At 39.7% G+C, this 13452-nt stretch overlaps 1 protein-coding gene across 3 annotated transcripts in view; it reads left to right on the top strand.

Annotated features, from left to right (window-relative positions):
• Positions 1-4349: 4349 nt before the first annotated feature.
• Positions 4350-13452, top strand: part of rab5aa (RAB5A, member RAS oncogene family, a) — a 15459-nt gene continuing 6356 nt past the window's right edge. Inside the window, exons 1-5 of one of the 3 annotated variants that reach the window (XM_034161026.1) lie at positions 4350-4486; positions 8529-8750; positions 9177-9328; positions 9436-9558; positions 9702-9795. In XM_034161026.1, the coding sequence (XP_034016917.1) occupies positions 8585-8750; positions 9177-9328; positions 9436-9558; positions 9702-9795 (535 nt within the window). In that variant the 5' untranslated portion in view covers positions 4350-4486; positions 8529-8584. Of the gene's footprint in view, positions 4543-8521; positions 8751-9176; positions 9329-9435; positions 9559-9701; positions 9796-13452 lie in introns of all 3 variants that reach the window. The other 2 variants (XM_034161025.1, XM_034161024.1) reach the window with 2 other exon arrangements.

Below are 13452 nucleotides of genomic sequence, written 5' to 3' on the forward strand. Positions count from 1 at the left end.
GTAAGAGACACCACTGAACTAGTGCATATCATACTAGCAATAAGTACAATTTTGGCTGCAATTTGTCCTCTTCAAGAATTACTTTTGAGTGTTTGTGTTTTTCGGGCCTATTGGTACCACTGCTGACCTTAAATATGTAAGTATTAGTTGCATATGAAATGAAATATTAGTAATTAGAGGTGGGCGATACCGGGAATTTTGGTCTTGATCCGATACCAAGTAAATACAAGCCCAGTATCACCAATATCGATACCGATACGTTTTCATATTTAAGCTTCGTAGATCCAAAGGATCCAAAAGACCTAGGATAGATTTTCACCAAACATTGTACGTGACAACAAAATACTTTATTATCACAATCAACATTTTTGTTTAAAAAATATCACTCAACACAACTTAAAACAAAATCTCCTGAGGTAGAGGGCTGACAAAGTACAATACAACAAAATTAACACACCACAACAAATACTGTAAACAGTTTCAAACTTATTCTGTTTTTCAAGTCGAACAATACAATAAAATAATACAAAAAATAAGGAATTTCTTCCCTTCATTGCACTTCTCTTGAGTATTGATCTTTTTACACGAGGATCATTCAATATCAATACCAGCGTTGGTATCGATATGCAGAGAAACATGCCACATGGCCAAAATGCTGAATCTGATGATTCCTCACAGTGCAAGTGATACTCCTCATCTCTCCAAATAATCACTTGTTTAACACAAAGTCATTCATCCAGCAGTACCCGAGGATCCTCCAAAGAGACCCAGTACCAAAGACATCCAGTCATCACCTTAGGTCATTGATTAACATCCAAGATTCACAACCATACAGCAAAACAGGCCGCACCAGGACAGGAAAGACTTGAATTTTCATTCTCCTGCAAAGATATCTGAATCACCAAACGCCTCTGTCCAGTGACCTCATGACTCCACAAGCTCTTCCCAACTGCCTCTCCATCAACAAAAACAACATTTAAAAAAAATCTTGAATAGCTAAATAATGAAAGACATATGGGAAATAGCAATTAATTTGACTTCAGGGGATTTCATCATTTTTTGCCATATTCTAAAAAACTTTGCTTTTATTGTTTGTTTGTTATGTAAAAAAAGTTTTTTCAATGTTTCCCTTTTTTGCTCAGGGTTGTAGCAGTGGATCAGACACAAATCTGCATGTTGATTTGGCAGAGGTTTGACGCTGGATATCCTTGATGCAGCTCTGCATAACATGAAGAATGGGCAAGGGTGGGCTTGATCCAGGGACCTTCTATTTTGAAGGCAAAATGCAATGACAACTTGCTCGCCGCTTGCAATATAATATAATATAATATAATATAATATAATATAATATAATATAATATAATTCTTTGAGGCTCGTGACCTGATACCGGAACAGCGGCTGAAGAACTCTGAGACCAGGCATGCACATACCAGGTGCTCATGGTGCTCCTGCCTGCTAAAAATAAATGTTTTAGATGTTATATGCTTCATAACTTAATTCAAAAATGTACTAAAAATATATATTTTAAGTATTTAAGGGAATGCAATGACAACTTGCTCGCCGCTTGAAATATAACATAACATAATATAATATAATATAATATAATATAATATAATATAATATAATATAATATAATATAAAATATGAGGCTCATGACCTGATCCCAGAAAAAGCGGTTGAAGATCTCTGAGACCAGGCGTGCACATAACAGGTGCTCATGGTGCTCCTGCCTGCTAAAAATGAATGTTTTAGATGTTATATGCTTCATAACTTAATTAAAAAAATGTACTAAAAATATATATTTTAAGTATTTAAAGGAATGCAATGACAACTTGCTTGTCGCTTGAAACATAACATAACATAACATAACATAATATAATATAATATAATATAATATAATATAATATAATATAATATAAAATATGAGGCTCATGACCTGATCCCAGAAAAAGCGGTTGAAGATCTCTGAGACCAGGCGTGCACATAACAGGTGCTCATGGTGCTCCTGCCTGCTAAAAATGAATGTTTTAGATGTTATATGCTTCATAACTTAATTAAAAAATGTACTAAAAATATATATTTTAAGTATTTAAAGGAATGCAATGACAACTTGCTTGTCGCTTGAAACATAACATAACATAACATAATATAATATAAGATAACATAACATAACATAATATAATATAATATATGAGGCTCGCGACCTGATCCCAGAAAAAGCAGTTGAAGATCTCTGAGACCAGGCGTGCACATAACAGGTGCTCATGGTGCTCCTGCCTGCTAAAAATAAATGTTTTAGATGTTATATGCTTCATAACTTAATTCAAAAATGTACTAAAAATATATATTTTAAGTATTTAAGGGAATGCAATGACAACTTGCTCGCCGCTTGAAATATAACATAACATAACATAATACAACCCCTGGCAAAAATTATGGAATCACCAGCCTTGGAGGATGTTCATTCAGTTGTTTAATTTGTAGAAAAAAAGCAGATCACAGACATGACACAAAACTAAAGTCATTTCAAATGGCAACTTTCTGGCTTTAAGAAACACTATAAGAAATCAGGAAAAAAAAAATTGTGGCAGTCAGTAACGGTTACTTTTTTAGACCAAGCAGAGGGAAAAAAATATGGAATCACTCAATTCTGAGGAAAAAATTATGGAATCATGAAAAACAAAAGAACGCTCCAACACATCACTAGTATTTTATTGCACCACCTCTGGCTTTTATAACTGCTTGCAGTCTCTGAGGCATGGACTTAATGAGTGACAAACAGTACTCTTCATCAATCTGGCTCCAACTTTCTCTGATTGCTGTTGCCAGATCAGCTTTGCAGGTTGGAGCCTTGTCATGGACCATTTTCTTCAACATCCACCAAAGATTAAGATTAAGATCCGGACTATTTGCAGGCCATGACATTGACCCTATGTGTCTTTTTGCAAGGAATGTTTTCACAGTTTTTGCTCTATGGCAAGATGCATTATCATCTTGAAAAATGATTTCATCATCCCCAAACATCCTTTCAATTGATGGGATAAGAAAAGTGTCCAAAATATCAACGTAAACTTGTGCATTTATTGATGATGTAATGACAGCCATCTCCCCAGTGCCTTTACCTGACATGCAGCCCCATATCATCAATCACTGTGGAAATTTACATGTTCTCTTCAGGCAGTCATCTTTATAAATCTCATTGGAACGGCACCAAACAAAAGTTCCTGCATCATCACCTTGCCCAATGCAGATTCGAGATTAATCACTGAATATGACTTTCATCCAGTCATCCACAGTCCACGATTGCTTTTCCTTAGCCCATTGTAACCTTGTTTTTTTCTGTTTAGGTGTTAATGATGGCTTTCGTTTAGCTTTTCTGTATTTAAATCCCATTTCCTTTAGGCGGTTTCTTACAGTTCAGTCACAGATGTTGACTCCAGTTTCCTCCCATTCGTTCTACATTTGTTTTGTTGTGCATTTTCGATTTTTGAGACATACTGCTTTAAGTTTTCTGTCTTGACGCTTTGATGGCTTTCTTGGTCTACCAGTATGTTTGCCTTTAACAACCTTCCCATGTTGTTTGTATTTGGTCCAGAGTTTAGACACAGCTTACTGTGAACAACCAACATCTTTTGCAACATTGCATGATGATTTACCCTCTTTTAAGAGTTTGATAATCCTCTCCTTTGTTTCAATTGACATCTCTCGTGTTGGAGCCATGATTCATGTCAGTCCACTTGGTGCAACAGCTCTCCAAGGTGTGATCACTCCTTTTTAGATGCAGACTAACGAGCAGATCTGATTTGATGCAGGTGTTAGTTCTGGGGATGAAAATTTACAGGGTGATTCCATAATTTATTCCTCAGAATTAAGTGAGTCCATATTTTTTTCCTCTGCTTGGTCTAAAAAAGTAACCGTTACTGACTGCCACAGTTATTTTTCCTGATTTCTTATAGTGTTTCTTAAAGCCAGAAAGTTGCCATTTGAAATGACTTTAGTTTTGTGTCATGTCTGTGATCTGCTTTTTTTCTACAAAATTAAACAACTGAATGAACATCCTCCGAGGCCGGTGATTCCATAATTATTGCCAGGGGTTGTATAACATTAATATATGAGGCTCCCAACCTGATCCCGGAAAAAGCGGCTGAAGATCTCTGAGACCAGGCGTGCACATAACAGGTGCTTATGGTGCTCCTGCCTGCTAAAAATAAAATTTTAGATGTTATATGCTTCATAACTTTATTCAAAAAATGTACTAAAAATATATATTTTAAGTATTTAAGGGAATTTCAGGTCGATCAGAATATGCGATCTCGGTTTCGGGGGCGGGGCGAGCGCTGTGACGTGGCACGGGGAGCGGAAGAGCTTGTGTTTTGGTTCTAGGGGGAAGTTGCGAGAAGAAAGAAAGGAGGAGACGTGACGGGATTGATGAAAATTATTTTCTTGGTTTTCCCAACACCGCCGCTCCACAGTGTTACGGGTTTGGTTTGCAAATATTGCTGCGGTGGTATTTAAAGTCGAAGTCGTCGTCTGGCTCTCAGGTAGCGTAATTGACGTGAATCGGCAAGTTGTGGCTGTGCGGCTAGGCTAACATTCGCTAGCTCACTTGGGCTAACGTCGGGAATGTTTGATAGCGAAAAGGAATGGAAAAATCCAGGCCTTCTCGCTGCTGTTCGTTGACGTGTATGCATAACGATCAGATGGCCATCAGTATTACTCGGTTGTTAAGTGACGCTGTGATAGCTCACAGCTAAGTAAAAGACTGTGGGATGCTAACAGTGCTACAAAGCTAACATAGGTGTTTGTTTATTGAAGGTTTGGTTACACTCTGTTAGCCATCCGACACATTTCCACTTGACGAAGCTGCTTTGCAACATCAAGGATACATTATTAATCTGTCGTGTCATATTTAATGGGCGCAATGGATGCGGTCACTTGAGGGGTTAGCGAGCCAGCTAACTAGCTTGACTACAAACACAATTTGGAAAATGGCGTCCTGTCTAAATCAAAACATAGCATCAATACACGTTTTTTAAAATAACCTCAGTGAACAGCAGCTAAGTCGAAATATTATCAGGTTTGCAGAACACTGCATTTTTGTCTGGCCTGTCTGAATGTTTCAGATACAGTTCATCCCCTAAAACTAGTACAAACAGTTGACAGCCAAATGAAGGCTCTTGATTAGTTAAAAATTGTATTCCAATAGTGCTTTTAAACAAATACAATACTGTACACAAACTACACATTACTGTTAATACAGCACCCATTGTTATTCAAGCTACCCAGCAATTTGTCAGTTGCTTTCTGTACGTCTTTGGCATCCTGAAATCCCTCTTTTTCTTGCCATCAACGCAGTGGTTTCTTTTTGGATGCTGTAGGCTCCTGTCTATTTATTAGATGTATGAGATGGTGGAATATGGTACCATATCAATAGCCACTTCATAATTATTGATTCTCAGATAGGGTTGATCAAACTTGTCTGAGAATAGTTTTTCATAAAAGCAAATTAGACTGTGACTTTTACTCTGAGGTAATAGGTCTACAAATAGTTGTAATAACCCAATGATTGTGATATTTTTGTTAAGTCCCTTGAATTAAAGCTAAAAATCTACTTTCAAAGGTCTAAAAACATCTGGAATGTTTAATTTCAACTCTTGTGGTGGTGTAGATGCAAAGTTATAAAGCATGTCACTGTCTAAAACTCAATCAATTTTTTATATAGCGCCAAATCACAACAAACAGTTGCCCCAAGGCGCTTTATATTGTAAGGCAAGGCCATACAATAATTATGTAAAACCCCAACGGTCAAAACGACCCCCTGTGAGCAAGCACTTGGCTACAGTGGGAAGGAAAAACTCCCTTTTAACAGGAAGAAACCTCCAGCAGAACCAGGCTCAGGGAGGGGCAGTCTTCTGCTGGGACTGGTTGGGGTTGAGGGAGAGAACCAGGAAAAAGACATGCTGTGGAGGGGAGCAGAGATCGATCACTAATGATTAAATGCAGAGTGGTGCATATAGAGCAAAAAGAGAAAGAAACAGTGCATCATGGGAACCCCCCAGCAGTCTACGTCTATAGCAGCATAACTAAGGGATGGTTCAGGGTCACCTGATCCAGCCCTAACTATAAGCTTTAGCAAAAAGGAAAGTTTTAAGCCTAATCTTAAAAGTAGAGAGGGTGTCTGTCTCCCTGATCTGAATTGGGAGCTGGTTCCACAGGAGAGGAGCCTGAAAGCTGAAGGCTCTGCCTCCCATTCTACTCTTACAAACCCTAGGAACTACAAGTAAGCCTGCAGTCTGAGAGCGAAGCGCTCTATTGGGGTGATATGGTACTACGAGGTCCCTAAGATAAGATGGGACCTGATTATTCAAAATCTTATAAGTAAGAAGAAGAATTTTAAATTCTATTCTAGAATTAACAGGAAGCCAATGAAGAGAGGCCAATATGGGTGAGATATGCTCTCTCCTTCTAGTCCCCGTCAGTACTCTAGCTGCAGCATTTTGAATTAACTGAAGGCTTTTCAGGGAACTTTTAGGACAACCTGATAATAATGAATTACAATAGTCCAGCCTAGAGGAAATAAATGCATGAATTAGTTTTTCAGCATCACTCTGAGACAAGACCTTTCTGATTTTAGAGATATTGCATAAATGCAAAAAAAGCAGTCCTACATATATGTTTAATATGCGCTTTGAATGACATATCCTGATCAAAAATGACTCCAAGATTTCTCACAGTATTACTAGAGGTCAGGGTAATGCCATCCAGAGTAAGGATCTGGTTAGACACCATGTTTCTAAGATTTGTGGGGCCAAGTACAATAACTTCAGGTTTATCTGAGTTTAAAAGCAGGAAATTAGAGGTCATCCATGTCTTTATGTCTGTAAGACAATCCTGCAGTTTAGCTAATTGGTGTGTGTCCTCTGGCTTCATGGATAGATAAAGCTGGGTATCATCTGCGTAACAATGAAAATTTAAGCAATACCGTCTAATAATACTGCCTAAGGGAAGCATGTATAAAGTGAATAAAATTGGTCCTAGCACAGAACCTTGTGGAACTCCATAATTAACTTTAGTCTGTGAAGAAGATTCCCCATTTACATGAACAAATTGTAATCTATTAGACAAATATGATTCAAACCACCGCAGCGCAGTGCCTTTAATACCTATGGCATGCTCTAATCTCTGTAATAAAATTTTATGGTCAACAGTATCAAAAGCAGCACTGAGGTCTAACAGAACAAGCACAGAGATGAGTCCACTGTCCGAGGCCATAAGAAGATCATTTGTTTCTGTACTATGATGAATTCTAAAACCTGACTGAAACTCTTCAAATAGACCATTCCTCTGCAGATGATCAGTTAGCTGTTTTACAACTACCCTTTCAAGAATTTTTGAGAGAAAAGGAATGTTGGAGATTGGCCTATAATTAGCTAAGATAGCTGGGTCAAGTGATGGCTTTTTAAGTAATGGTTTAATTACTGCCACCTTAAAAGCCTGTGGTACATAGCCAACTAACAAAGATAGATTGATCATATTTAAGATCGAAGCATAAAACTGTGACTCTATATACTTCTCGAGGTTGGCTTTTGTTGTTGAGGGTGCATTATCCCTTTCTTATGTTGAGGTGTCATGTATTGTTGCAGCAGACACAATAACCCAGATAAGGCAGTTGATGGCATGTGTGTAGTTAAAGGTCTAATAGTCGGTTCTGTGGTGTGGGATAAGGTTCTGTGTATCACAAGGACTGATTCTCCCTGAAAAAATGTGTGATAGTCTTATTATCTCCTTATAATAGCCATCTGTTGTACACAAGTTAGTCCACAGTCAGATGTAAATAAAGTTACTAAACAATGCACACATGAGTGGCCTGTATTCTTACAGAGTTTGTCACAGTTGTAGTAGGCTCAACAAAAAGGCAGGTTGGTGAAATTCTAAGACTTGCAGTGCATGTCAACGAGAATTTGCAGTTCTTGTAGTTTTATTTATTTTTATGATAATGCTATTCCTACCGTCCGGGCACACTTGTTTGCCATTGTGGTAAATGCCCTCATTGTTGGTTATTTCAACTATAAATATCTTGAATAGTTAATGATCTATACCAGTAATTCTAAATAAAAGTGATTTCGTACGAGGTGTCACTAACTGCCCACACAACATTAGTCAACAGATTCTTTGGAGTTCTATTTTTCATACTTCATATTGAAAACAAAAATATTTTGCTCTATTTTCCATCCCTGAAGAGTCACACATAATCATCTCACAACTTAAAACCCCCCAGCTCATTAAAGAAACTGTCAGCAGCTCCAAAACACACTACAGTAGCTGTGATTGCTGTTACCATTGATATTTTGAGTTTTGTAGATGGTTACCAGAGTCCAGCTGACTGAATACTTAAGATAATTTTGGCATATATAACAGTAAGCCAATATTCCTTGTTATAATTCTTTGATTGGCGCATCTGAGACTATAATGCTTATTTAATACCCTGACACTCAGTGATCAATTTTCCTCTTCTTTCTTCTTGCAGCAGAGCTGCTGATAGTGAATTTTGGCACACAGGACACCAGGGGATCTGTCTAGGCCATGGCCAGTCGGGCAGGAACTACGAGACCCAATGGACCCAATGCAGGGAACAAGATCTGTCAGTTTAAGTTGGTGCTGTTGGGGGAGTCAGCTGTTGGAAAGTCCAGCTTAGTGCTCCGTTTTGTCAAGGGCCAGTTCCATGAATTTCAGGAGAGCACAATAGGAGGTAAGCTTCCTAAGATTGGACCAGGCTTCTTCACATTAGCTCCAGTCTTACTGTAGCTCACATTTGGGGAGTATTGGAGAATTGCATAATTACACTTTTCTGTTCTTGCATAATTGTGTCTTTATTTAAATAACTGTCCAATTATGTTATGTGTCATATGAAAGATGCATTTTATCACAGTCATTTAGGTGCTTTGCAGTAGTCAACCTATTAAGAATAAATAGTTATTTCTGAAGCTAAATCTCCAACAACAGAGTCAGTTCCTATTGTACATTAAGTTACTTACAGAAAGCTGTTTCCTTTTAGGTGGTATTGACAGTAATTCTAGAAGTCGGCTAATACAGAAAACTGTAAAAATTTATTAACTTTTTGAAGTTATTATGGACTGTGTTATTCAACGAAAGTGGTTCATTTCTGTGTCTTCAGCGGCCTTTCTCACCCAGACAGTGTGTCTAGATGACACAACAGTGAAGTTTGAAATCTGGGACACTGCGGGTCAAGAGCGTTACCACAGTTTGGCACCCATGTATTACAGAGGAGCACAGGCTGCCATTGTTGTCTACGACATTACAAACGAGGCACGTGAATTTGTTCGCAATAACGCAGAGAACATCACTCCCACTTTTAGCTGTGCAGGTGATACAGGCTGAGTGTTCATCTGAGAATTTTGCATTCTTATTTCCAGGAGTCTTTTGCACGAGCAAAGAACTGGGTGAAGGAGCTGCAAAGACAAGCTAGCCCTAATATAGTCATCGCTCTGTCTGGCAACAAGGCTGACTTGGCCAACAAGAGAGCTGTTGATTTCCAGGTCTGACCAAAAGATATGTTTCTGTGTCTTATGGTTCGCTTTCATGTGTTAACTTGATCACAACAATATTTGTAAATGAAGCTTGAATGCATGTAGGCATAGGGTTCAATACAATCCTTGTGTTGTTTGTGATGTTTCCACAGGATGCCCAGTCCTATGCCGATGACAACAGTTTACTTTTCATGGAGACGTCAGCCAAGACATCTATGAATGTGAATGAGATATTCATGGCAATTGGTGGGTAACTTTTAAAATGTAAATTATAGACGTTTGTCTCTACATTTGTAAAGGCATATTAATGGTCAAATTTGGTTAAAGTTGGTGGTTCATGCACAGAGTATTTTCACGGGATGTAACTTTCCGTCTGTCAAAAACTGTCCTCTCCAGAAATGCTTATAGTCCATCACTATTTTAGAATGCAGAAACACAATAGCAGTTGCATACTCTGAGTACATACTTACCATCAATTGTTTTTAGTAGATCATATATATGGGTAGATTGCACTAATCTTAGTCTATTTAATTTACACAACAATTATCTTAGTCAAAAAGAGTCCTCTCTGGAAAGTACAGGAGATCGTATCTATGAGCTCATATATGCAGACATCTAACAGGTCTGAAACTTTGGGGATTTAAGTACCCCAGTCAGCAGTTAGATGTGGATGAATAACTTGACCAAAGTAACCACTTTGATTTTTTTTTTTTTTGGTACCACTGACACATACTTGTGTACCCTGACTATGAAACATCCCAATTACAAATAATTTGATTGGCAACAGTAAAAAGCTAATGACTAGTTTATCATATACATGGTGATAAAAGCACTCACTCTCAGCAGGAATATAGCATTTGTCCAGTCTGCTGTCACATAAGATTTTTTTTTGTTTCTGTTGCAACAGACCTTTTGTGACAAATCAGCTGATTATAGACAATGGCAAAATAAGCCTCTCCATCAGTGAGGTTGACCAGATTTGCTCCATCCAATTTTTACCTGACCACACAACACCTTTCTGAAAAATATTATTTATTTGCCCAATCCAAGCTATTTAATATTGAGAATCTGCTGATACCAAGTCCACATCTGATACTGTGCTTTATACATGCCCAGAGCACATTGCAAGCACATTAAAGTGTACGAGGTCTGTTAGAAAAGTATCCGACCTTATTATTTTTTTTAAAAAACCATATGGATTTGAATCACGTGTGATTGCGCCAGACAAGCTTGAACCCTCGTGCACATGCGTGAGTTTTTTCATGCCTGTCGGTTGCATAATTCGCCTGTGAGCAGGCTTTGAGTGAGGTGTGGTCCACCCTCTCGGCGGATTTTTATTGTGAATAAAAGTCTGAACGATTTGGAGCTTTGCTGCATCAATTTTTTTCCAGAAACTGTGAGAGACCTCCAGGTGGACACCGTTCGAAAAATTAATATGGCTTTCAGGGACGATTTTATGGGGATTAAACAGATTACGGAGTGTTACTGCTGCTTTAAGGACTGCCCACAACTCCTGAGAGCACGGCGCGCTCCCAGCCCCCATCGACAGGCTGACACCCCGCTGGAACAACCAGATCATTTCCAACGTAAAGGCTTTGTTGATCCGGGACCTCATCTGACTTTCACAAAAAGGCAGAAGATGTGGACATCAGCAATTTTTCGGTACATTCCACTGTTACAGGAGTTTTTTTCATGGAAAGAAAAGCGGAGGGACGCGCCACGGAGCCGTTCATTACGCGGCACAAAACCACCTCGGTGTTGGTCTCACAGGACGGCTTTTAGGTGGATTTCAGATGGATTCCGTTTGCTTTCCAGTCGTGTGAATATCCGATTGTGATTGTGCATGAGCTGGACATGCCAGAACATCTCCCGTGAGCCTTCATCACGGCGTTGCTTTGCGCCAAGCGGCTGCACCGCGATGCACGGTGGAGCCGCTTCTCTTTCCATGACAAAAACTCCTGTAACAGTGAAATGTGCCGTTCATTTTTAAACTGGACGCTGTCTTGATCCGGTGTGTCATCTGACTAGCACAGGAATTGTGAAAAGACGTGGACATCAGCACTTTTTCGGCGCATTAAGACAGACGTGCGGAGGAGTTCCGCGCGTTGCGGTGCAGCTGCTCGGCGCAAAGCAACGCCGTGATGAAGCCTCATGGGACATGTTCTGGTATGTCCAGCTCATGCACAATCACAATCGGATATTCACACGACTGGAAAGCAACCGGAATCCGTCTGAAATCCACCTGAAAGCCGTCATATATATATATATATATATATATATATATATATATATATATATATATATACACTCACAAAAATATAAACGCAACACTTTTGGTTTTGCTCCCATTTTGTATGAGATGAACTCAAAGATCTAAAACTTTTTCCACATATACAATATCACCATTTCCCTCAAATATTGTTCACAAACCAGTCTAAATCTGTGATAGTGAGCATTTCTCCTTTGCTGAGATAATCCATCCCACCTCACAGGTGTGCCATATCAAGATGCTGATTAGACACCATGATTAGTGCACAGGTGTGCCTTAGACTGCCCACAATAAAAGGCCACTCTGAAAGGTGCAGTTTTATCACACAGCACAATGCCACAGATGTCGCAAGATTTGAGGGAGCGTGCAATTGGCATGCTGACAGCAGGAATGTCAACCAGAGCTGTTGCTCGTGTATTGAATGTTCATTTACCATAAGCCGTCTCCAAAGGCGTTTCAGAGAATTTGGCAGTACATCCAACCAGCCTCACAACCGCAGACCACGTGTAACACCAGCCCAGGACCTCCACATCCAGCATGTTCACCTCCAAGATCGCCTGAGACCAGCCACTCGGACAGCTGCTGAAACAATCGGTTTGCATAACCAAAGAATTTCTGCACAAACTGTCAGAAACCGTCTCAGGGAAGCTCATCTGCATTCTCGTCGTACTCATCGGGGTCTCGACCTGACTCCAGTTCGTCGTCGTAACCGACTTGAGTGGGCAAATGCTCACATTCGCCGGCGTTTGGCACGTTGGAGAGGTGTTCTCTTCACGGATGAATCCTGGTTCACACTGTTCAGGGCAGATGGCAGACAGCATGTGTGGTGTCGTGTGGGTGAGCGGTTTTCTGATGTCAATGTTGTGGATCGAGTGGCCCATGGTGGCAGTGGGGTTATGGTATGGGCAGGCGTCTGTTATGGACGAAGAACACAGGTGCATTTTATTGATGGCATTTTAAATGCACAGAGATACCGTGACAAGATCCTGAGGCCCATTGTTGTGCCATACATCCTAGTACATCACCTCATGTTGCAGCAGGATAATGCATGGCCCCATGTTGCAAGGATCTGTACACAATTCTTGGAAGCTGAAAATGTCCCAGTTCTTGCATGGCCGGCATACTCACCGGACATGTCACCCATTGAGCATGTTTGGGATGCTCTGGACCGGCGTATATGACAGCGTTTACCAGTTCCTGCCACTATCCAGCAACTTTGCACAGCCATTGAACAGGAGTGGACCAGCATTCCACAGACCACAATTGACAACCTGATCAACTCTATGTGAAGGAGATGTGGTGCACTGCATAAGGCAAATGGTGGTCACACCAGATACTGACTGGTATCCCCCCCCCCAATAAAACAAAACTGCACCTTTCAGAGTGGCCTTTTATTGTGGACAGTCTAAGGCACACCTGTGCACTAATCATGGTGTCTAATCAGCATCTTTGTATGGCACACCTGTGAGGTGGGATGGATTATCTCAGCAAAGGAGAAGTGCTCACTATCACAGATTTAGACTGGTTTGTGAACAATATTTGAGGGAAATGGTGATATTGTGTATGTGGAAAAAGTTGTAGATCTTTGAGTTCATCTCATACAAAATGGGAGCAAAACCAAAAGTGTTGCGTTT

This window comes from Thalassophryne amazonica, chromosome 20 (assembly GCF_902500255.1).
Source record: "Thalassophryne amazonica chromosome 20, fThaAma1.1, whole genome shotgun sequence".
In the NCBI taxonomy this organism is placed as follows: Eukaryota; Metazoa; Chordata; class Actinopteri; order Batrachoidiformes; family Batrachoididae; genus Thalassophryne; species Thalassophryne amazonica.